General features: G+C 41.4%; 1 protein-coding gene across 1 annotated transcript in view; it reads right to left on the bottom strand.

The window, feature by feature from the left end:
- The window catches only part of ADGRB3 (adhesion G protein-coupled receptor B3), a 3555978-nt gene that overhangs the window by 148620 nt on the left and 3382153 nt on the right, over nt 1-25205 (bottom strand). Inside the window, exon 28 of the mRNA XM_044063870.1 lies at nt 13009-13652. Within this exon, the coding sequence (XP_043919805.1) occupies nt 13009-13652 (644 nt within the window). The remainder of the gene's footprint in view (nt 1-13008; nt 13653-25205) is intronic.

Below are 25205 nucleotides of genomic sequence, written 5' to 3'. Positions count from 1 at the left end.
ACAGGGCTATTGGTGTAGAAAGCAAAACATATGAAGAAGGGTAAACAAAGCATCCAAGTGCACAGAGATGTATAAATGAATAACTGAAAGTAAGGACAAAAAGGCACAGAGATAACAGATTGCCATCTGTTTTTCAGATGTTGATCTAATGATTTGGATTGCCATTCAGTCAAAAAAATGTGTATAGCATTGTTCAATAGTTAGAGCAGTGTAAAACAGTGTAGAACAGTCTAGAAGGGGTAAGCCTGTGGATGCCAAGAATCTAAACCACTGTGCCCAACATGCATTATACTAACACTTTACATAAATCAATTTGCTTACATAGAACAGTTTACTCTAACACCCTTCCAGTTGGATCTGGAAACCTGTAGTTTGGTGTTGGAACATGCCTCCTGGTCAGACTATCAAATGAATTACTTAAGAACTCAATCTTCCCAAAATTACCACCTGTGACTGAGACAGTCTGATGTAAAGAGCTTTAATATAGTATCTGTGGCACTTTAATTCCTATAATAACTTGGCTTCTCGAGAGGGTTAAGTGCTGATGATCCAGACAACTTGGGTGAAGTCTACAGCAGGGTCATGATGATTGCCCTGGATTCTGTGGCCCCATTCTGTGTGAATCTTAGATTTACTGCTCACCAAGAGCCATGGCCTGACAATGAGCTTTGCAAAATACAGAAAATATGGCTGTGGTTGCAGCACAAATGGTAAAGGGCTTGCCTACTTGATGGCATGCGGAAAGACCAGAGATAATTCTAGTGCCCTGTTCTATCTGGCTGCATCGTTTTAAGTTGTGGACCATACAATTTGTTTGTACCATCTAAGTGATTATGATGCCACTTCTTTGTAGACAAGCTTGACAAGGTCAGGAAGACCTTAGACATTTGTATCCATGAAGCATTGCAATATGCCCTAAAAAAAGTCATGGACCTTTGCTGGATGGAGACTGGTTACAGCAGCTTTGAAAAGATTAAAAAATTTGATGCTAAAAATACTGTAGACTGAATCCTGATCCTTGGAGTTTGATTAAACCTTGCTTGAAATCACTAGGGCCAGTTATTTTCCAAACCGTGCCATGTTTTTCTGTCTGCCATTCTTAATAAAACACCACAGGCTCTATAAAGAGTAGAACATTTCCAAGCATTTTCTAGCATCCCTCTTATTTTATTTATTCTTACGGTCTATTTTTACTTATTGGTAAGATTATAGAGAAGAAAGTGTAAGCACAGATATGTATACTTGTTTGATATCACATGGCCTCTTTGATTCATGCCAATCTGGTTTTAGACCTAAATACAATATTTGATCATCCCTTATTCAAGTTATGAATGATTTTCTTACGGCAAGATATAAATTATTTCAGTTTATCATGGCCTTCCTTGTTTTCTGGCAGCTTCTGACACTGCCAACCACAGTACACTGACAGAAAACATAAGATATTATTGTTGCATTTTTAACACCATTATTCAGTGGTTTGCTTCTTACATGTCAGGCCTGACACAGTAAATGGATTCCAGAGTTAATTTTTCTGGTAGTCATTGCTTTGAGTGCAGGGTACCTCAAAGTTTGTTACTTGTTTCTCCTGATGTCTTGATTTATATGCTGCTATTTACTAAATTCTGTCAATGTAGAATCACATACTGCCACCTTTATGAAGATGATATTCAGACGTATCTTTTACTCAGTACCCTGTGCCATAGTTTGCTAATATCAAAGACAGCAGTCTTTCAATGGGTACTTCAAAATTAGCTGAAGCTTATCCCACCTAAGATGGAAGTAATGCTTGTACATGCTGGCACCTGTACCGTACATCTTCCTTTCCCCTCCTCTAATAATGCATAGCAGATACACTGGAATTTTCGTCACATGTTCATGACACATGGATGATTTTTGATGATAGGTTCACTCCTAATGAGCAGGTGTTTATATGTCATCAAGTCTTCAGAATGTACTTAAAACTGTGGTTGAATGGATCAATCCAAATTATATGTCTAATTGGAAATTGTTACATACAACTATAACAATAAATGAAAATAATTTACTTAAATGTTCTACTTTTCTAGACAAGGACAATATATTATGGTACTCACTGGCCTTAAATTATCAAAACAATATAACTAAACTAACTAGGACAAATTTAATAAATCATTTATTTGACTATTTTAGGAAGTGTATAGGTTCATAGGTTCATAGGTTCATACTAGGCTATCTGCCCTAGGGCATTTATAAGCCTAGCCAGAATGTGTTTGGCTTTCGCGACCCATTTTTAATTAATTTTGCTATGCCCTTTTTTGAGGTTAGTATACTGTGCCTCTGTCTAACAGTGACACAGAAGTGATACCCGGGGTAAACCTACAATCTCCCATCCACTCATCAAGTTTCCTCTTGAAGAGAGTCAATGAGGGACTCTGCCTAACCTGGACTGGGATTTTATTCCAGAGTGAAGGGAGCCTCTGGGTTATGAATCTGTCCCTCCAGCATGTCCTATTTATTTCAGTGCTGAGGTTCAAGTCTCTCGAGTGTGTAGCTCGATGAGATTTGGATTTTCTGAGGTGCAGCATGTCCATTAATTCCGGGTTGGACATGGCTTTATATGTCAGGCAAAGATTGCCTCTGAACAGGCGGTATGCCACTGAGTAGAGCTGGAGTTTCTTTAACCGGGCAACATATGGCATCTGTTTGAGCCCTTTGATCCTCTTGGTGAGGTACTTTTGGGGTCTTTCCAGTTGCTGCAGGTGTCTGGTAAGGTACATCCCAAAAGGGGCATTGTACTCAATTATGGGCCTGATGAGGGATGAGTAAAGAGGCACGATGACCTCCCCTGATATAGATGTGAATCCCTTCATGATTAGGTGGGCTATATAAAATGTTTTTCTAACCACTTTGACCACGTGGTTGTCAAATGAGAGATTGCTATCAACTTGGGTCCCCAGGTCCCTAATTACTTCTTCGGTACTTAATGGATTACCACCTATGTGGTAATTTGTGGGCACTTTGTTTTTGCCAAAAAGGATGACTACACACTTTTTGGCATTTAGCTTGAGGCCATGGCTCTGGCACCAGTTGTCTGTTTCTATGAGGCCCTTTTGGAGGATGCTTGTGTCGGCTGGAGAGTCGATTATGGCGCCCAGTTTGCAGTCATCTGTGAACTTGGTCAGCCACAGTCCTTCCGTGCTGGCCTGTACCTCCGAGAAATAAATACCGAACAAGAGAGGTCCCAGGACTGAGCCTTGTGGGATGCCACTTGTAACTGGTTTGGAGTCTGACATGGCTCCAGCAATTCTAACCATGTGGATTCTGTCCTTGAGCCAGTTTGCAACCCATCTAGTGACATAGGGGTTTATATTTAAGCTGGTGAGCTTATCTATAATGCCCGAGTGGGGTATTGTATCGAAGGCTTTTGCGAGGTCCAGGTAGGCTGTGTGGACCACCTTCCCCTCATCAATGGCCTTGGTGACTGTTTCAAAGAAATCAACCAGGTTTAAGAGGCAGGATCTGCCCCTAACAAAGCCGAAATGGGTAGGATCCAGTGTCTGTAGGTCCCCAATATCTTTATTTATGAGGTCCATGATGATCCTTTCCATAGCTTTGCAGACCAAGCTAGTCAGGCTTATGGGGCGATAGTTTCCAGGATCCGTTGAGGCACCACCTTTGTGGAGAGGGACCACAGTTGCTGTATGCCACTCTTTGGGTACATATCCTGTAGTAAGGCTGAGACTGAACAGTAGTTTTATGTTTGGGTTTAGCTCTTCTTGGAGTTCATGTAGGACGCAGCCTGGGACACCGTCTGGTCCCATTGATGCTGTGTTTTTTGCTTTGGAGAGGGCGGCTCTTACCTGAGCATCTGAGATGTCAGGGGGGCAGCACTCTGCTGGGATAGATATTTGTCCTTTTGGTGGGGAGGGGGGGGGGAGTTTGCACTGAACCTGTCAGCTAGGATGTTGGCAATGTCTGTGGGTTCGGTGTATTTTTTGTCATTTTGGACTAATTCTGAGCATATCTGGGAATTACCACCCAGGTTCCTAACATAACTAAAGAAAGCCTTGTGATTATCCTTAGTGTCCTGTGCAATTTTTCTCTCGAAGCTAGCCTTAGACGATTTTATGAGTGCCCGTAGTTTTTGCTAATACTGATCAGAGATGCCTTCCCTTTTTGGAATTTTGCTCTATCATTTAGTAGCTTCCTCCTTCTATTGTATAGTTTGTTTATGGCTGGGGTCCACCAGACAGGATGTCTGCCTTTGGAGGACTGGGTCTTGGTTTTATTTGGGATCGCATGATCCATGCATTCCTGAAGGTGTTCATGGAATGCGTTTCTAAAGGATTCTGCGGTCTGGGCCATATTTTCCACAGGCCCGGGGGTTTTGAAGGATTCCACCTCGGTTTTGAGGAGTGTGAAATTTGCTTTAGAGAAGTTTTTACCTGTGGTTTTCTGGGCAGGTGGTGGGGTCGGGATGTGAATATCCAGTGAGATTAGTTTATGGTCTGATCTTACCAGTGAGGGATACACTTCTGGTCTGGAGCATAGAGTCCCCATGTTGGTGATGATCAGGTCCAGTATGTTTTCCCCTCTTGTGGGAGTGGCAACAAGTTGTTCCATAGCATTTGAGTTTATAAATTCTAGTAACCTTTGGGCTAGGGTGTTGGAGCTAGAGTAACGCTCCCAGTCTATGTTTGGGTAGTTGAAGTCGCCCAATATAATGGTGTTTGGAGAGACCTTCATATTTTCCAGTGTTCTCAGGAAGGCCGAGTGGGGTTCCTGGGTTAGGGAGGGTGGTCTGTAGCAGGCTATAAACTGGAAGGCAGTTTTACCCACTGTTAGTTGCACATGGATAGTCTCTGATGCTTCGTGCTGTGCCACCAACCTGGAGGTGTGGGTATCTTTGACGAATATTGATACTCCCCCTCCTTTTGTGGGTCGGTCCAAGTTCTGGGGCTATAAAGCATGGTATGAGGTATAACCTGGTAGTGCTAGGGTGCTCTCGGGAGCCTTGAACCAGGTTTCTGTTACTGCACAGATATCGATGTTCTCCATGCTAAGGAGAGTTTTGAGTGCATGCATCTTGAGGTTTAGACTTCTGGCATTGAGTAGCATTACTCTTAGTTTCTTATCCCTTGTGATACCTATGGAGGTGGGTTTGTCTTTTGAGCCTTGCCTAAAAAGGCACTATGGGGGTAGCAAGAGCCTTTGCCAATATCCGAAAGCCCAGGGGTGACAGGTGCAAGCCATCCCTAGCGAAGCATCGTGGCTTGTCGAGCATGTCATCCCAGGCTGACAGGCATTGGATCCCCTTTGAATGACACCAATATTTAAGCCAATTGTTGAAATTGATCATCTTGTCTTCATATTGTGGCATCATTCTTGGTGAGGGTAAGATGCTACTCAAGGTCAGGGTCATAACGGCCTGGGCCACATGCTCAGAGAGCTCCTCTATGTCTCTTTTCATGTAGTCCAAGGAGGTACATCTCAGGTCATTCACACCAGCATGGACAATGACTGAGTCATATTTGTACTTGCCTTGGAGTGACCTGAGTGCTTGTGTTATGTGGCGGATCCTAGCGCCCGACAGGCAGCTCACCATGACCTTCTCCTTGTTCAGCCTGGTGAGCGGGACGTCAGTGTGCCTGACGATAGAGTCACCTATTACAAGTGTATCAGGTGTGTTGTTTAGCCTTAAGGGCTGTGACTGTTCGGCATACTGGCTTTGTGAGCTATGTGTTGCACGTGTTTTGTTTTGGGGTAGTGGTTGCTTGGGTGTCTGCTTTGGAGGTCTCTGCTGCTTAGGCAGATTTTTATTTAGATTAGAGCCTCCGAGTATGTTTTTGTGTGTTTATGTGTTTGGTTTGCTGTCATGGTAGGTCTATATGAGACTGGAATTGTAGTGAGTGTGGTTTCCTTCTCCTCCTGACTGGTTACGCCAGTACTGAGTTGAGAGAGCTTAGCCTGCAGTTTGGCTATATGGATGCATCTCTCACATGTGTTGGAATTTGTTGGGAGGAGGAGAGGGTTGTCTGTGTACATGAGGCAGTTGTAACATTGCCTCAAGATTCCCAGATTCACCAGCTGGACCGGAGAGAAGATTGACAACTGACCTTTGGACATGCTCGAATAGTATTGGGAATTCCTTTATAATTGAAAAAAAAGGGCAAATGGGGTACAAGGTACTCAAGGGGAGTTTGTGAGGGTGTAGTGCTTTTAATTTTTTAGTGCTGACTTATATAATTGCTTTAGTGAGCAAGTGCCAGGTAACTTAAATGCAATGTGTTACAGGTAACTTAAATGCAAAAATGACAAACAGTAACTTTCTTTTGAGTGAAACAAGGAAATGATTACAGTAAGCAATGCAGATATCACTAGGGATCCAGAGAAGCGCTGAAAAGCCGCAAGCCGCGTTTTAGGTGGTATTAGCGTTTCAGGGAAATAACAAGCAGACAAACAACAAGCATACAAACAGAGCTAGATTCAGCAGGCCTGGATCTAGTCTATGCTACAGCAAACAAGGTGTACCAATTTCAGTAAGAAACAATTGAAATATGCAGGCACTATAAACCTTTAACCAGAAATGAATATGAATATGGATTTAAAGCTTTGGTTTGCAACATTAATTCCCTTAAGCATTACTAAAAACTTTCCAGATAGAATTCATAGAGATATATTCCTCTCTTGGGAACAGAAAAATCTAATCTGTTGGTTACACTGTCTAAAGAATCAGCAAGTATGGGATTTACAATATATGATGTCAACTTACAAAGTGAATTCTCATGAATGTTAATGCTTCAGAATATATTGATATACTCCAAGGATCTATGTAGGATAATAAATAAGTCTTCTTTTTCAAAAACACCAAATTTTATATCCAGACTGTTTGAAATTGTATATAATAATAAGAAATTGGAAAATGGTACTTCATATTTATATAATCTAATAAAAAATTACAAAACACTAAGGCACTGTACGAGCACATCCACTCGTGCATGAATTGTGCCATCCCAAATAGAACCAAGATGCTCTTCTCCAAAAAAAGGAAGCCAATCTGGTGGTCCCCTGCTACAAACAAACTATACAACAGAAGGAAGAAACTGTTGTAGAAAAGAGGAAAATCCCAGGATGCAAAAAACTCCCTCACCAGCCTCAGTAAGAAGCTGAGATCCCTCATAAAATCCTCAAAAGCTAGCTATGAAAATAAAATTGCCAAAGATTCCAAAGACGACCACAAGGCACTCTATAGTTATGTCAAGAATCTAAATGGCAATGGTCAGATCTGCTCTGAGCTACAACATAATGGCATTAAATATACTGATCCCAAAGATATTGCCAATATCCTGGCAGATCGATTTAGAGCGAACTTCACTCCTCTCTCACCCGCTAAAGGGCCCATCTCAATACCAAAAGATTGCCAAATTCTGATAATCACAGCCACACAGGTAGAAACAGCACTCTCCAAAGCTAAGAATACAGCATCCATGGGACCAGATGACATCCCAGGCTGTGTACTACATGAACTACAAAATGAACTGGCACCCCACCTAAGTGTCATGTTTAATCATAGCCTCACCTCAGGCTTCATGCCACTGAGTGGCGCACAGCTACAGTTATCCCGCTCCACAAGGGAGGATCCGCCTTGGATACCAGGAACTACCATCCCATCAGTCTCACATGCCTGATCTGCAAGGGCATGGAACGCATTATCATGGAACTTGTAAACAAAGACATTGGCAACCTCCAGACACTGGACCCCACCCAGTTTGGGTTTGTGAAGGGCCGATGTTGTCTCTTGAATCTGACTGACTTCTTCGAATCGGTCTCCAGAGCTGTGGACGAGGGTAAGGCGGTCCACACAAACTGGGCACCATAATCGACTCTCCAGCTGACACTAACATCCTTCAAAAAGGTCTCACAGAGACAGATAACTGGTGCCAGCGCCATGGCTTAAAGCTAAATGCCAAAAAATGTATAGTCATACCCTTTGGCAAAAACAATGTGCCCACAAATTACCACATAGGTGGAAACCCATTAAGTACAGAGAAAGTTATTAGGGACCTGGGGACCCAAGTTGATAGCAATCTCTCCTTTGAAAACCACATTGCCAAAGTGGTTAGAAAGATCTTCTACATAGCCCTCCTCATCAGAAAGGGTTTCACATCTAGATCAAGAGAGGTAATCGTGCCCCTTTATTCATCCCTCATCAGGCCCATCATAGAATACAATGCCCCTTTTGGGATGTACCTTACCCGACACCTGCAGCAATTAGAAAGACCCCAAAAGTATCTCACCAAGAGGATCAAGGGTCTCAAACAGATGCCATATGCTGCTCGGTTAAAAAAACTCCAGCTCTACTCAGTTGCATACTACCTACTTCGAGGCGATCTATGCCTGACATACAAAGCTATGTCAAATCCAGAATTAATGGACATGCTCCACCTCAGTAAATCTAAATCCCTTAGAGCCACACGCTCGTGGGACTTGAACCTCAGCACAGAAATAAATAGAACTTGCTGGAGGGACAGGTTCATAACCCAGAGGCTCCCTTCGCTCTGGAATAGAATTCCAGTTCATGTGAGGCAGAGCACCTCACTGCATCTCTTCAAGAAGAATCTCGATAGGTGGATGGGGGATCATAGGTTTGTCCCAGGGATTATTCCCGTGTCACTATTAGACAGAAACACAGTAAACTAAACCTTAAAAAGGGCACAGTATACTCAAATCAAGGGGTGGCATAAGCCATACAGAATCGGGCTAGGCTTATAATTGCCCCAGGACAGATAGCCTAGTATGAACCTATGAACCTATGAACACAGCCTATCTGGATCTCGCCAAGGCCTTCAACACCATCCCCCACTCTGGAATCATAGATAAACTTACCAAGCTGGGCATAAATCCCTACATCACTCGATGGGTTGCCAACTGGCTTACTGACAGAACCCAGAATGTAAAAGTAACCAACTCCAAATCCAGCTCCAGACAATTGACAAGTGGAGTACCTCAGGGTTCAGTCCTGGGACCACTCTTGTTTGGCATCTACTTCTCTGAAGTACAAGCCAACACTAAGGGACTCTGGCTAACAAAGTTTGCAGATGACTGAAAACTGAGAGCCATTATTGAATCCCCAAATGATGTGGATATTCTACAAAAGGGCCTTACAGAAACAGATGCCTGGTGCCAGAGCCATGGGCTCAAGCTTAATGTCAGAAATGTACAGTTATCCCCTTTGGAAAAAAACATGTACCCATGAACTACCACATAGGTGGCAGGACACTAAACATCGAAAGTGTGATGAGAGACTTAGGGACACAAGTGGACAGTGGTCTCACTTTCGATAACCACATCGCCACAACAGTCAGGAAATCCTTCTACGTGGCACACCTCATCACTAAGGGCTTTTCATCCAGAAAAAAAGGAGGTCATTGTCCCACTGTACTCATCCCTCATTAGACCCATTATAGAGTATAATGCCCGATTTGGTATGTACCTCACAAGACATCTGCAACAGCTGGAAAGGCCACAGAAATACCTCACTAAAAGAATCACAGGCCTAAAGCAGATGCCATATGCTGACCATCTAAAAAAACTCCAGCTATACTCTGTGGTATATCGTATACTCAGAGGCGATCTCTGCTTAACATACAAGGCCATGTCAAACCCTGAGCTGTTGGACATGCTCCACTTAAAGAAATCCCAATCCCTTAGAGCCACACGCTCCAGGGATCTAAACCTTATCATCACAATGAACAAAACATGCTGGAGGGATAGGTTCCTGACCCAGAGACTCCCCATTCTCTGGAATAGACTGCCCATACATGTCAAGAAGAGCACCTTATTGGCCCTCTTCAAAAGGAACCTTGATGATTGGATGGGAGATAGGAAATTAACCCCAGGGATCATGTCAGTCGCCCTGTTAGACAGGGGCCCAGAGAAGTAAATATTATGGGAAAAAATTTCCAGGGAATTGTTATGGCTAGGCTTGTATAGGCCTTAGGGCCGATAGCCTAGTACCAATCTATGAACCTATGAACTTATAAACCAGCATATTGGCAATATATTACTAGAGGATATATGATTCAGTTAACCTCAGAAAATAAATCTAATTTATTTTTCTCAGTAAAATTAACTTCTTGCTCTCATTATTGGGGAATATTTACCTGGAAATTCCTTCATAGATCCTTTTTAACCCCTGATAAAGTTTAAAAAAATCAATCCTTCTAATGATGGGTTATGCTGGAGATGTCAACAGTATAATAAAGCTGATTGGTCTCACATTTTCTACGAGTGTATAAAAATTAAACCCTTTTGGGAAAGTATTAACAATTTCTTGCAGGCGAGTTATACAGATAATTTCGTCATGACCAAGGCTTTGTTATTACTGAATATAACTGATAATGCTTATTCTTCAAATAAGACTGACCTTCATTTACTTTGGACTATACTAGCTATAGCTAGGAAATGCATAACAAAGAGATGGAATTCTACCAGAGCTCCTAGCAAAGAAGATTTCATATGTCTATTGAAGAGGACAGCCTTAATGGAAATAAAAATCAAAGAATTAAGACTGTTTCCTAGACCGTTAACTAAAAACCCTTGGAAAAAAGTTCTAACTTTGATTGCTACTTTGCAAATGGATCTAACCTCCTCAAGAAGCAAGTACTATTTAACTTTAATTAAACTATATCTGTGTAATTTGTTATCACTCAAGTTTTAAAATGTCAGGCTAAATGTAAATTTGTATAAAGTTAATAATTATCTAATTTGTAAACCGTGATAAGTTTTCATTTATTGTTTATTGCAAATTTAAAATAAAAATCATCTGAGTAAAAAAAAAGGTCTTCAGAATGTTAGCATCCAGAGAATGTTGCTTGGTTGTGGAACTTGTTTCCATCATCTCAGTTATCAGTGGTGATCCTTGCTCTAGTTTCATTTTGCTTGGGCTACTGCAATGCCCTTTACCTTCAGCATATGGATGGTCACCTGGTATGGTTGAACAGATAGGCACGTGCATTGTAACACTTGTGGTGCAGGCCCTGTACTGAGTATAATTTGTTTCAGGTCATTTAGTTATATTCTTGCACTTACCTTCCAAATCCTGTTCATTCTGAATCCTGATTACCTAAAAGAGCTCTTGGAACCTTGTTTCCCCTTGTAAGGCTTCTTAACTCATCATGTTAATGATTACTGTCTCTTCTTTTGAACAACATGGAGACATCCGGCAGGCTTTTTTGAGTACTTGGCTCTGATCCTCTAAAATAGCTGCCTTCCCTGATTCACTCTGAGGCCTCCTTTAGACATTGCAAAGATTGTCTATAAGACAGACTATTTAAAGTACAGTATTTACACTTACATTTAAATTTACATTTAATAATTTATTTTAATAAGTTTAATTACTTAATGTATTTACTTTTTCCAACAAAATCACTTGAATATAATTATATACACATATTACTTTAGTTATAGCTGCAAGATAGTTAATGGTTAAACATCTAAGTAAGTCAATACATTTCAACAGAGAAACAAATTGCTACTAGTCTCTCATTCTCCATTCCCCAAAACATTTCCTCCAAAACATAAACAGCAGACCCTGACACTAAACTGAAATTTGTTATGAAATATGAAAATGCACATGGAAGTCTAACACCTTTTTAGTATCCATTGCCACTACCTAGGTTAAGATAGATATGCTATTCAGATGTGAGACACACTAACCAATTGACATGTACTGCTGTAAGAAACCAAGTTCTTTGTGAACAATTCAGTAAAGGCTAAGTAGCAGCAAACAGAAATGCAGGTCAATAACTCATCTTGCTAAGGCTGGTAAGCAGGAGTTTTGTATGAACTAATTTAATTCTATGCATATTTTGTATTTTTACTGCATTGTTTAAAATATACCCACATATTTTATCTGCAATCTGGATGCCAGTACACATTAGTGGATTGAGATTATGAGCTGAAAAAGAAATACCATTTTGCACTTCACTTTGTCTCCAGTTAACTGCATGACCATCTACTTTGACATTTAACAATTTAAAAGACTAGTGGTTTAGTGGTTCTCTATGAAATAAGTACTCACGGCATAACAATTTACCTGGTTAGAATACAAATCCAATCACTCACCATTGGTAACAATGACTCTACTGCTCAGGTACATAACTAGCAATAATGTAAACATATTCTTTGGACCTGGACATGTTTTCATTCATAACCTGTTATTCAAAAACATACTAAGTGTGATTATAAAAAGTTCCTTTGAAATCGCTCATGTCTTTTAAGGTCTATCACCAACTCTGTATGTTTGACATTTTGGACTGGTCCAGTTAACACATACTGTTATTAGAGTTTAAAAATAAATTGAGCTTAACATGAATTACCTTTCTCATTTCTGAATGCTGGTTCCATGGTAATGGTATAAAAGCTATAGTGTTTGTCACAGTATAAATAAAATAACACTGCTGTACTTTTCACTGAGTGCATACAGTCTGTCATCATGTCATAAGAAGAGGTATCGCTATTAGTGTCCTATGGAGGAGCCCAGACTGCATGGCTTACCTGATTATAGACATTTTCCACAGCACATATTTTTATTTAACATTAGTTATGCTGTTTAAAAAATCTAATACCCTGCCAATTTATTGATCAGTTTTGCAATGATGTTGAGTTTTATTAGCACATTTGTGATAAGTTTTCACTCTGAAAACCCAAATATAACATGTATTATGGTTCCCAGCTAAAATAATTTTTTTGCATGGTACACTACCTGAAATGATCTTCTGTCATTGTGGAATAGACTACCCTGATATGGAGACAAATGTTATACCAGAATTTCAGGACTGAATACTAAGAAGAAATCAAAGTTACTTGGTTAAGTGCATTCTTTATACATTGTTATAAATTAAATGTAATGTGGTATAATACCTCTATGTATTTAAATGTTTTGTACTTGTCACTTCGCATCAGAAGCAATTAATAAACTAAACAGCTATTTTTTTTCCAATGATTCAGCTTTCATAAGATACTAACCTCTAAAGAACTCATGGATATCGTTGACCCAGTTTCACTACGTGACAGTCCTGCATTGTCCTCCAGTTCGGAGACTATAAAGTTCTTCACTGCTGTCCGAGGCTCAAATGCTACACTCTGCATGTGTTCCTGTGGGCCAAGATGTTGTTCTAAATTCATATTTATATGGTCCATCACAGGATTTAAGTTGTACTCTGGACTAATTTTATAGTGCAATAACCTTTCGTGAGGCAATGTGTCCATGCCTATATTTAACTTGCTTTCATCACTCATAAGGGACTGAATGTTTGCTGAACCCCTGGGCATTACAATATAATCACTTTCCATCAATTGTTCTTGAGGATGGAGTAAGTCTGTGTCACCTGTTCTCAAACTGTCATCTGTACATAAATAGACCGTTCGCCGCATGTCACTGTTGGGATCTTTCTTTAAACATTGCTCTGGCAAATCACTTAAACTCATAGGCATATGTAGACCTGAAGGCTGTTGGATGATAACCTTGGAAATTATATTTCCTGGGAGTGTTGAGTAGCTCTGGTGTTCCTGGCTAATCCCTTTATCTTCTTCATCATCATTAAGTGAAATCCTGGAGAGTGTTCCAGTTATGGTAGCAGCTCGGCAAGGTGCTATATCCTTGTGCAGTACTAAAGATGAAAGAAACAAAATATTAATTCAGACCATCACGTATCTGTACACTGATTCATTATTATCTGCTACCTAGGGATGTTTCATCTTTTGGCTTACATATGAAATAAGTATTTTATTTGACTATTTTTATATTGAGGGTCAACAATGTGATCAAAGCAACCAAAGCCCAAAATGTGGCTTCTTTTGTCAATTACAAAGAGCAAAAAATGGGATTATGTAAAGAGAAGCAATAGCACTCCTTAATATGAGTACGCATCTCTACAATGGACATAAAACACTTCTGCATTGGAAAACTCTCAAAAAACACTCACATTCTGCTGTGAAATTGGCACAGGTACTGTACTGAATACAATGCCTTGCACAGCTGTATAAAGTAGCACTAATATCTGCTTAAAAAGACAAACTCAGGTATGTTGGCAAAAATTCAGACCATCTGAATGCCATTCAGTGTTACCTTTTGGCACTGATGCTGAGCACATTTTGGCTAGAATTCATGAGTAGATACAAATTAATACAATAAACCACTCACAATAATCTACTATCCAACCCAGTCATATTAAAAGACTATCCCACCCAGTTATCTTAAAAGACTAACCAACCCAGTCTTATTAAAACACTATCCAACCCAGTTATATTAAAAGAATACAGAAAAAATGCTAACCTAGAAGAATGTAGGCCATCACAATTAAATTCCTAAAGAAGTTACCTACTTTCAGTAACCCAGAGGCAAACTTCCAAAGTAAATGAAAGTTAACCCTACCAAAACCTTTATTTGAACCCATAATAATAAACAAAATATATATATTTTTTTCCAATTAGTCCACTGAGATACTGTTTTAAAAAACTGCTAAAACTAGTGGGCGGCTGAGTCCTGCAAAAACATAAAAAAAATGGCAAATGTCCTTTTAGTACAAGGAATAAATCGTAAGTTTCCTCTAAATGTTGCATTAACGAATTCTATTTTTGTTTGTTTGAAACACATTTGTGTAATATAAAACAATAGCAATAACAATATAAAACAATAAAACAAAGCTCTCTTCAATGAAGACTGGACTTTACAGTCAAGAGGAGAAGGTAAACACTTGCGCTGCACCACACTCATCACATAGTCCCTCAAAACCTACACCACCAAAACACATACACAGAAGCACAAAACACACACCTACATTCGCGGAGGATCTCATTAAAAATCTGCCCAAACAACTGAGACCTCCAAAGCAGAAATGCAAGCAAACTCCACCCCCCAACACAACCCAAATAACACATAGCCCACATACTCAGTGTGCCACTCAACTACAAACCATAACACCCAACAATCTAGTCATAGGTGACTCTATAGTCAGGCACACTGATGTTCCACTCACCAAGCTAAACAAGGAGAAAGTTACTGTTAGCTGCCTGTCGGGTGCCAGGATCTGCCACATAATGCATGCACTCAGGTCACTCCACAACAAGTACAAATATGACTCGGTCATTGTCCATGTTGGTGTGAATGACCTGAGACTTACCTCCCTGGACTACATGAAAAGAGACATGGAGGAGCGCTACGATCCTGTAGCCAGACAGGTATGACCCTAGCCCTGAGTAGCATCCTGCCATCACCCAGAATGATACCACAGTACAAGGACAAAATGATTGACTTCAACAATTGGCTAAGCTTCTGGTGCCATTCTAACGGAATCCAGTATCTGTCTGCCTGGGATGACATGATCAGCAGATCACACTGCTTTGCCAGAGATGGCCTGCACCTGTCGCCCTTGGGATTCCGGATACTGGCAAAGGCTCTTGCCACTCCTATAGTGCCTTTTTTAGGCAAGGTTCAAATGACAAATTCACCACCATAACAGGTACAAGTAAGCAAAATCTGAGGGTAATGCTACTCAATGTTAGAAGTCTAAACCTCAAAATGCACTCACTTGAGGCACTCCTTAAATGGAGAACATGGACATCTGTGCAGTGACAGAGACCTGGTTCAAAACTTCAGAGAGCACCCCTGCATCACCAGGCGATAATTCATACCACACCTTTCGGCCACCAAACCCGGACTGAAACACTAAAGGTGGAGGCGTGTCCATATTCATTAAGGATATCCATGCCTCCAAGCTAGTTGCTCAGCATAATGCATCCGAGATTATCCAAGTTCAACTAACTCTGAGCAAAACCACAATCCAGATTGTAGCTTGCTACAGACCCCCCCCCCCCACCATGCCCCAGGATTCCCACTCCTTTTCTTGATACACTGGAAAATATTAAGGTACACCCCAACACCCCAATAATGGGTGATTTAAACCACCCCACCATTAACTGGGAAAACTACCGTGTACCAATTTTTTCTCAATGTTTTCTGGAAGTCATCAATTCCAATGCCTTGGATCAACTTATCAACACCCCCACCAGGGGCAGCAATATCCTAGACTTGGTCATCACCAACATGCGCGACGGGTGTTCCACACCAGAGGTCAGCTCCTTGTTGGTCAGATCTGACCACAAGCTAATCACCCTAGACATCCACATCCCAATCCCACCCCCATTAGGAAAACAACCGTAAAAATGTCTCCAAAGCCAACTTCACGCTTCTTAAGACAGAAGTGGCAAACTTCATGACACCCATGCAGATGGACAATAGAGGTACGACTGCTGAATCCTACACAAATGCACTTTGTAAGCACTTACACGAGTGCATAGATCGTGCTATCCCTAACAGAATCAAGATGCTATCCTCCAAAAAAGGAAGCCAATCTGGTGGTCTTCTGCCATAAACAAACTCTACAACAGAAGAAAGAAACTGTTGCAAAAAAGAGTAAAATCCCATGAATGGAGGAGCTCCCTGGTCAGCCTCAGTAAGAAGCTGAGATCCCTCATAAAATCCTCCAAAGCTAGTTACGAAAACAAAATCGCCACTGATTCTAAAGACAACCACAAAGTATTCTATAGCTTTGTCAAGAATCTCAATGGCAACACTCAGATCTGGTAATTAGTATGAAAAAACAAACCACAAAAAAAGAAGAAAAAGCTGACAAACAGCTATTGTTGCTGCAGGCACATGATACTCAAATGATCCAGTCAGGAACCACGTTTGAAAATGAAACAGAATTAGAATTTATTTAACACATAAAGCGCTTTTCATCTTACACCATAGTAAAACTTCTTCAGATAAAACTAAAATGCATTCACCATATTAAATACACCTCGTATCCAATCACATTATTAGTATGAACCCTACCAATCGCTACCCAACCTAAACCTTAAAGTAACACTATAAACCTATAAGGTTCAATAATAACACATTAAAACATTGTACTAATCATACCTGATAAATAAAACTTAATATATACTAAACACATTTTATAATAAAACATCCTAATAAATCCACTAAAATGTGGATATAAACATATGGATAAATTAATTAATCCAACAAGGAAAAAATGAAGAATGAGGCATATAAGGCGCATTCCACATGGTAAACCTATTCATCTAGTAAGGCTATTAATTTTCAAAATACAACTTAAAGTATACATTTCATTAAGACCTGGATATGAGTGGGCGGACATAGTTGCCACCTCAACTCAAGTCTTTCCAGGTGTGCCGATTCAGGACCACCCCTCCCATCAGATTGAATACTACCGATTACCTTAAACAAAAACTTGTGACTTGGGTTTTCAGATGCATGCCTGGCCAACACATTTTCCAATTTGCCTTTTCTAATATAATACAGATGCTCATACACATCCTCCCTTAGTTTCCTATCAGTTTTGCCAGTGTAGAATGCGGCACAATGTTGACACTGAGCTAGATACACTACTGACTTGGATTGACAATTATACCTATTTTTTATTGTATATTTGGTACCCCTAATAGAGAAAGTACACTCTGTTGACATGTGTGAACAATAGTTAGACATGTGACATTGCAACATGCCTATCCTACTCACTTGATGGAATGGGTGACACTGCAAAAGCTGTTTTAAATTCTGGCCCCTTTTCCAAATGACTTTAGGATGTTCCGGTAGTTTACCACTAAGTGTACTCTCGTTCTGGATAATGACCCAATTCTTGATCAAACTAGACCAAATAGTAGGACTATCCATACTAAAAGGTGTTATAAATTTCAACCAGGGGGTAGTATCTTCAACCCTTCAGGTTGTAGACGGGGAAGTCAACTCCAAATTTATCTTCCTCAAAACAGGCAAATACAATCCAGAAAGTCTCTTATCAGTTACTTCTTTAATTAACCTATTTAACAAGCTTTCAGGATAAGCTCTTTTCAGAAACATAATTTTTAACAGTAAGCATTCCTGCATGAAGTCGCAATCCCTGGATACCATAAGGGCTGCTCGGACCAACTGCCCCTTGACAACAGAACGTTTCTGGTACCAGGGTTGGCTACTATTATAATGCAGAAACGAGTTAGAGTATGTCTCCTTCCTGAAGATTTTTGCATATAGAGAGTTACTGTTGAAATCCTTACTTAAATGAACATCAAGGTAGGATATCATGTCAGTGTTAAAAGAATGAGTAAATGATAGGAAATCAGTGGATGAGTTAAAAGAAGAGACTAAAGAGTTAGCTACTTCTTCATCTCCATTGATTAAAATAAAAATATCATCAAGAAAACGTGTAGAACACAATGTGCATAGTGATATCCCTATTTTTCCAAATTAATTCCTGTTCCCAACAGGCCATAACAAGGTTAGCCAGGCTTGCCCCACATGGCGAGCCTATGGCTACACCTATTGTCTGCAGGTATATCTTGTTGTTGAAAATCAGGTAATTTGAAGTCAAAATAATATCCAGGAGCTCCAAAACTAGTGAGATCTCACTGGCTGGGGCACCCCGTTTCCATAACATTAAGCTAACCTATTCTATACCCACATCATGAGGGATTGACGAATACAGATCCCTTACATCAATGGTCAAAAAATTGTAGCTCATCTCAAATTGTAAGTCACATAGGCTAGATAGAAATGACCAAGAATCCTTACAAATGTAAGGTTCCTTTGCAACATATTTCTTCAAGATGTTATCCACAAATTTAGTGCAAGGATAGATGGTACTATTTCTCGCGTCAACCAAAGGTCTCATGGGAGGGTTTTATACTGATTTGTGGATTTTGGGTATGCCAACAGGATGGGGGTCCTAGGTGAAAGCAAGTTAAGGTAATTAAAAGTTGTTAAATCAATCCGTCCCTCTATAAACAAGTCATCGATAGAGGAACAGATTCACGAATAAGCCTTATTAAATTAATTCCTGGATTTCTCCACATAAGTATCACCATCCAAAATACTCATAATTTTCCTAACATATAATTCACTGGTCATAATGACCAGTCCTCCACCCTTATCAGGTTGCATTATTCTTACTCCAGCAGTCCTGATAACGTCCAGGGCTTGTTTTTCTTTCTTCGTAATATTACAACCTCTATTGTTGGTCTGTACTGCTGATAAATTGTTACGTACATCTAGTTCACAAACTTGATCAAATAGATTTAAAGTTGGATGTAAAGGTGGCAAAAAAGTACTAGCAACATGATACTCAGATTGACACATAGAGTTGCCACCCAACAAAACATTCAACTTCAGTTTACGTATAAAAAGTTTAACCTCAATTAAAGTTGAAGCTACATCAGCCCTCTTAGCAGGGATGAAAGATAACCCTCTGGAGAGGAGCTCTATGAGTGAGTGTAAGACGAAAAGTGCTTTATGTGTTAAATAAATTCTATTTCATTTTCGAATGTGGTTCCTGACTGGATCATTTGAGTATCGTGTGCCTGCAGCAACAATAGCTGTTTGTCAGCTTTTTCTTCTTCTTTCAACACTCAGATCTGACTTACAGCACAATGACACTAAATATGCAGAACCAACTGATACTGCCAACATCCTGGGAGATAGGTTCAGTGCTAACTTTACCCCCCTCTCGCCCCCTAAAGGGCCCATCTTTATACCGGAAGAATGCAAATTTCCTGTAATCATGGCTGCACAGGTAAAAACCTCACTCTTCAAAGCCAAGAACACAGCATTCATGGGACCTGACAACATCCCAGGCTGCCTTCTACATGAACTACAGAATGAACTGGCATCAACTGTTACCTTTTACCAGAAAGGCTCATCCAGACTCTGCTACACTTTGCTGTGAAGGAAAGGTTAGTTTGCTGTTATTTTTTGTATTTCTGTATTGCCTTTCTATATTTTGAATACTGTAGTTTGTTTTCTTTACCTTGTGTTTTGCTTGCATTCTGTTTAACAGCATATTAAAACTTCAAAAGAGACCACAGCTCTCTCTGTTCTGAGTCAGGCAGAATTTTTTCCCTCCCTCCCACCCATTTAAGTTGTCTTGTTAAATACCACTGTCTTTCTAGTTGCCCGCCTCTTATGTTAATCTGACCATATATCTCATTTCTCTCTACTTTCACTGGCTTATGTGAGTAATCACAAAACCATCACTTTTGAAATCCCACCCCTTCAATTATTTAAATTTATTGGCCATCCTACAGTATTTCATAGTACCAAAATACAAAAGTAACCACCCTTTCAGTCCATCTTGCTGTTTTAAAAATAGTAACTCTCCACTAAACCTTAACTTTTTAAACAGGTAAAACTCAAGTTACCTACTTTCATATCTAACTTCTCTAGTGCACACTGCAGAGTGCATTCTTTTCAATCTTACCTTTAAGCATCCCTGTTACTAGCACTTTCTCTAATACCTAAAAGATCATCTCTACTTGACTCCAAGTAGACTTTTCTCTATCTGTTAAACCTAACACTTGCTCCTACAGTACTTATTACCTTGATACGGCACTCTTATAGATAGCACCCCAAAAGGCAAACCCCATTTCTCGGTCACTCCGTCCCCGGAATCTCTTTTAAAGTTTTTGTCTAGTCCTTCTAGCATGTCGAGGGATCAGTTGCTAGTGTCCTCTCCTGCTCAGCTGGTGAACCTGGGAATATTGAGGCAATGTTACAATTGCCTCATGTACACAGACAACCCTCTCCTCCTCCCACAAAACACAAATACATGCGAGAGATGCAACTATACGGCCAAACTGGAGGCTGAGCTCTCTCAACATAGGACTGGCAAGACCAGTCAGGAGGAGAAGGTTACCACACACACTATAGACCCAGTCTCACATAGTACCATCACAACCTCAAATCATACACATAAACACACAAAGACATACTCGGCGGCTCTGATCAAAAATCTACCAAAACAGCAGAGGCCACCAAAGCAGACACCCAAACAACCACCACCTCAGAACACAACACCTGCAACACATAGACCTCACAGTCAGAGTGTCAAACAGTCACAGCCCTTAAGGCCAAACACAATGCCAGACACACTAGTCATTGGTGACTCCATAGTCAGACACACTGACGTCCCGCTCACCAGACTGAGTAAGGAGAAGGTCACAGTAAGCTGCCTGTTGGGCGCTAGAATCCGCCACATAACGCAAGCACTCAGGTCTCTCAACAGCAGGTACAAATATGACTCTGTCATTGTCCACTCTGGTGTAAACGACCTGAGACGTACCTCCTTGGACTACATGAAAAGAGACATTGAGGAGCTCTCTGATTATGCAGCCCAGGCAGGTATGACCCTGACCTTGAGCAGTATCCTACCTTCACCAAGAATGATGCCACAATACAGAGATAAGATGATCAGCTTTAACAATTGGCTTAAACTCTGGTGTCATTCAAAGGGGATCCAATGTCTGTCTGCCTGGGATGACATGCTGGACAAGCCACGCTGCTTCGCAAGGGACGGCTTGCACCTGTCACCCCTGGGATTCCGGATATTGGCAAAGGCTCTTGCCACCCCATAGTGCCTTTTTAGGCAAGGCTCAAATTCTAAACCTACCACCCTAGAACACAAAAAGGAAAAAAACTAAGGGTAATGCTGCTCAATGCCAGATGTCTAAATCTCAAAATGCACGCACTCGAGGCCCTTCTCAGTATGGAGAACATCGATGTCTGTGCAGTGACAGAAACCTGGTTCAAGGCTCCTGAGAGCACCCCAGCACTATCAGGTTTTACCTCTTATCATGCGTTCCGGCTCCAAAATCCGGACAATACCAAGAAAGGAGGGGGGGTATCCATATTCATCAAAGACACCCACACCTCAAGACTGGTGGCAACGCATGATGCATCGGAGACCATCCAGGTGCAATTAACCATAGGCAAGACTGCTCTGCAAATTGTAGCATGTTACAGGCCACCCTCACAAACTCAGGAACCTCACATGGCCTTCCTGAAAACACTAGAGGGGATAAATGTATCACCAAACACCATCATACTAGGTGACTTCAATTACCCTCATATAGACTGGGAACACTACTCAAGCCCAAACACCCTAGCCCAAAAGTTCCTGGAATTCATAAACTCAAATGCCATGGAACAACTAGTCACCATCCCCACAAGAGGAGAAAACATACTTGATCTCATCATCACGAACATGGGAGCACAATGTTCAACACCGGAAGTATACCCCTCACTGGTGAGATCAGATCACAAACTAATCTCGCTGGAGGTCCTCATCCCACCCCCACCTGAAATAAAAAAAACCACAATAAAAAAATTCTCGAAAGCCCACTTCACACTTCTAAAGACTAGTGTGGTCTCCTTTAAGGCCCCCGAGCCGGCGGAAAACAGTACTCAAGCCGCTGAATCACTTACAAATGCCTTCTACCAGCACCTGCAGGACTGCATGGATAAGGCAATCCCAAGCAAAACAAAGACTCTTTGTACCAAAGGCAAGCGTCCACTCTGGTGGACCCCAGCCATAAACAAACTCTACAACAAAAGGAGGAAGCTACTACAAGATAGAGCAAAATCCTTAAAAGGTAAGACACCCTTGATCACTATAAGTAAAAAACTAAGAGCTCTCATAAAATCATCCAAAGCAAATTTTGAGAGAAAAATAGCTAAAGACTCAAAAGACAATCATAAGGCCTTCTTTAGCTATGTTAGAAACCTGGGAGGAAACTCCCAGATATGCTCAGAACTAGTTCAAAATGATGTGAAGATTACTGATCCTACAGACATTGCCAACATACTGGCTGACAGGTTCAGTGCAAACTTCTCCCTTCCCCCAAAAGGAGAGATATCTATACCAGCGATTGCAGCCCCCAAACATCTCCAACGCCCAAGTGAGAACTGCTCTCTCCAAAGCAAAAACACAGCATCCATGGGACCTGATGGTGTCCCCGGCTGTGTGCTCCACGAACTCAACGAGGAATTAAACCCACAGCTAGGACAGCTGTTTAATCATAGTCTTACCTCTGGATACGTACCCAGGCACTGGCGCCCTGCAACTGTGGTCCCACTTCACAAAGGCGGTGCCTCCACCGACCCTGGAAATTACCGTCCCATTACCTTGACAAGCCTTATCTGCAAAGCCATGGAGAGGATCATAATGGACCTCATAAATAAAGACATAGGGAATTTGCAGACTTTGGATCCATCCCAGTTTGGCTTTGTCAAAGGCAGATCATGCCTTCTAAACTTGGTTGACTTTTGAAACAGTCACCAAAGCCATTGATGAGGAAAGGCAGTCCATACAGCCTACCTCGATCTGGCGAAGGCCTTTGATACAATACCCCACTCGGGTATCATTGAAAACTCATCAGCTTAAATGTTAACCCATACATCACAAGATGGGTTGCAAACTGGCTGAGTGACAGAACCCACAGGGTCAGAGTTGCTGGCGCCATGTCAGACTCAAAGCCTGTCACAAGTGGTGTACCACAGGGCTCAGTCCTGGGCCCACTCTTGTTTGGCATCTACTTTTCCAAGTACAAGCAAACACAGGAGGGTTATGGCTGACAAAGTTTGCAGATGACTGCAAACTGGGCCATAGTAGAAAACACATCTGACACAGATATCCTTCAGAAGGGTCTCACAGAAACGGATAACTGGTGCCAGAGCCATGGCCTAAAGTTAAATGCCAAAAATGCATAGTCATACCCTTCGGGAAAAACAAGGTTACCCCTAGCTACCAAATAGGTGGCAATCCACTGAGTACAGAAGAAGTTATCAGGGACCTGGGGACCCAGGTTGATAGTAGTCTGTCATTCGACACCCATGTAGCTAAAGTAGTTAGGAAGACCTTCTACATTGCCCACCTTATCATGAAGGGATTCTCATCTAGATCAAGGGAGGTCATAGTCTCCTATACTCATCACTCATCAGACCAATGATTGAGTACAATGCCCCATTCGGAATGTATCTGACCCGACACTTGCAGCAGCTGGAGAGGCCACAAAAGTTCCTCACCAAAAGGATAAAGGGTCTCAAACATCTGTCCTATGCTGCCCGACTGAAAGAACTCCAGCTCTATTCAGTCGCTACCGCTTGCTCAGAGGTGACCTTTGCCTAACATACAAGGCCATGTCAAACCCAGATTTGATGAATATGCTTCACCTCAAAAATCTAGATCCGTCAGAGCCACAAGGGCGGGAGACTTAAACCTCGACACGGCTATTAATAGGACGTGCTGGAGGGATAGATTCATCACCCAAAGACTCCCTATGCTGTGGAATAAAATCCCGGTATATGTGAGGCAGAGCACCTCGCTGGCCTTGTTCAAGAGAAATCTTGACCAATGGATGGGAGATCGCAGATATACCCCAGGGATTACCTCAGTGTCACTGCTCAACAGAGGCACAGCAAAATAATGGGTATAGTTCCCCATACTAAAGGGGTGGCGTAAGCCACAAAACTATGGGCTAGGCTTGTAAATGCCCTCGGGCAGATAGCCTAGTATGAACCTATGAACCTATGAACCTATAATCCCCACCTAAGTACCATGTTCAATCATAGCCTCACCTCAGGCTTTGCGCCCATTGAATGGCGCACCGTGATGGTTATCCCACTCCAGAAAGGGGGGGGGGCCACAACAGACCCCGGGAACTACAGCCCCGTTAGCCTAACGAGCCTGGTCTGCAAGGCTATGGAACATATCATCATGGAACTCATAATCAAAGACATTGGAGATCTCCAAACTCTGGACCCCACACAGTTCGGGTTTGTAAAAGGCAGTTCATGTCTCCTAAACCTGATAGACTTCTTTGAAGCAGTCACCATAGCCATAGATGAGGGTAAGGTGATTCACACAGCCTATCTAGATCTTGTGAAGGTGTTCAACACCATCCCCCACTTTGGAATTATAGATAAACTCACCAAACTATGTCACAAGATGGGTTGCCAGCTTGCTTACTGACAGAACCTACACTGTGAAAGTAGCAGACTCCAAATCAGACTTCAGACCAGTGACAAGTGGAGTACCACAGGGTTCAGTCCTGGGTCCTCTCCTGTTTAGTATCTACTTCTCTGACATACAGGCTAACACAGAAGGTCTTTGGCTAACTAAATTTGAAGATAACTGCAAACTAGGAACCATAATCAAAACTCCTAACGATGTGGATATCCTACAAAAGGGCCTCACTGAGACAGATGCCTGGTGTCAAAGCCATGGTCTCAAGCTCAATGCCAAAAAGTGCATTGTCATCCCCTTTGGTAAAAACTCCTTACCCATGAACTACCACATAGACAGTAGTCT

This window comes from Protopterus annectens, chromosome 2.part2 (assembly GCF_019279795.1).
Source record: "Protopterus annectens isolate FY-2018-M chromosome 2.part2, PAN1.0, whole genome shotgun sequence".
Classification (NCBI taxonomy): Eukaryota; Metazoa; Chordata; order Ceratodontiformes; family Protopteridae; genus Protopterus; species Protopterus annectens.
Note: the sequence above shows the minus strand (reverse complement) of the source record. Positions and strands in the feature narration are given on the sequence as shown.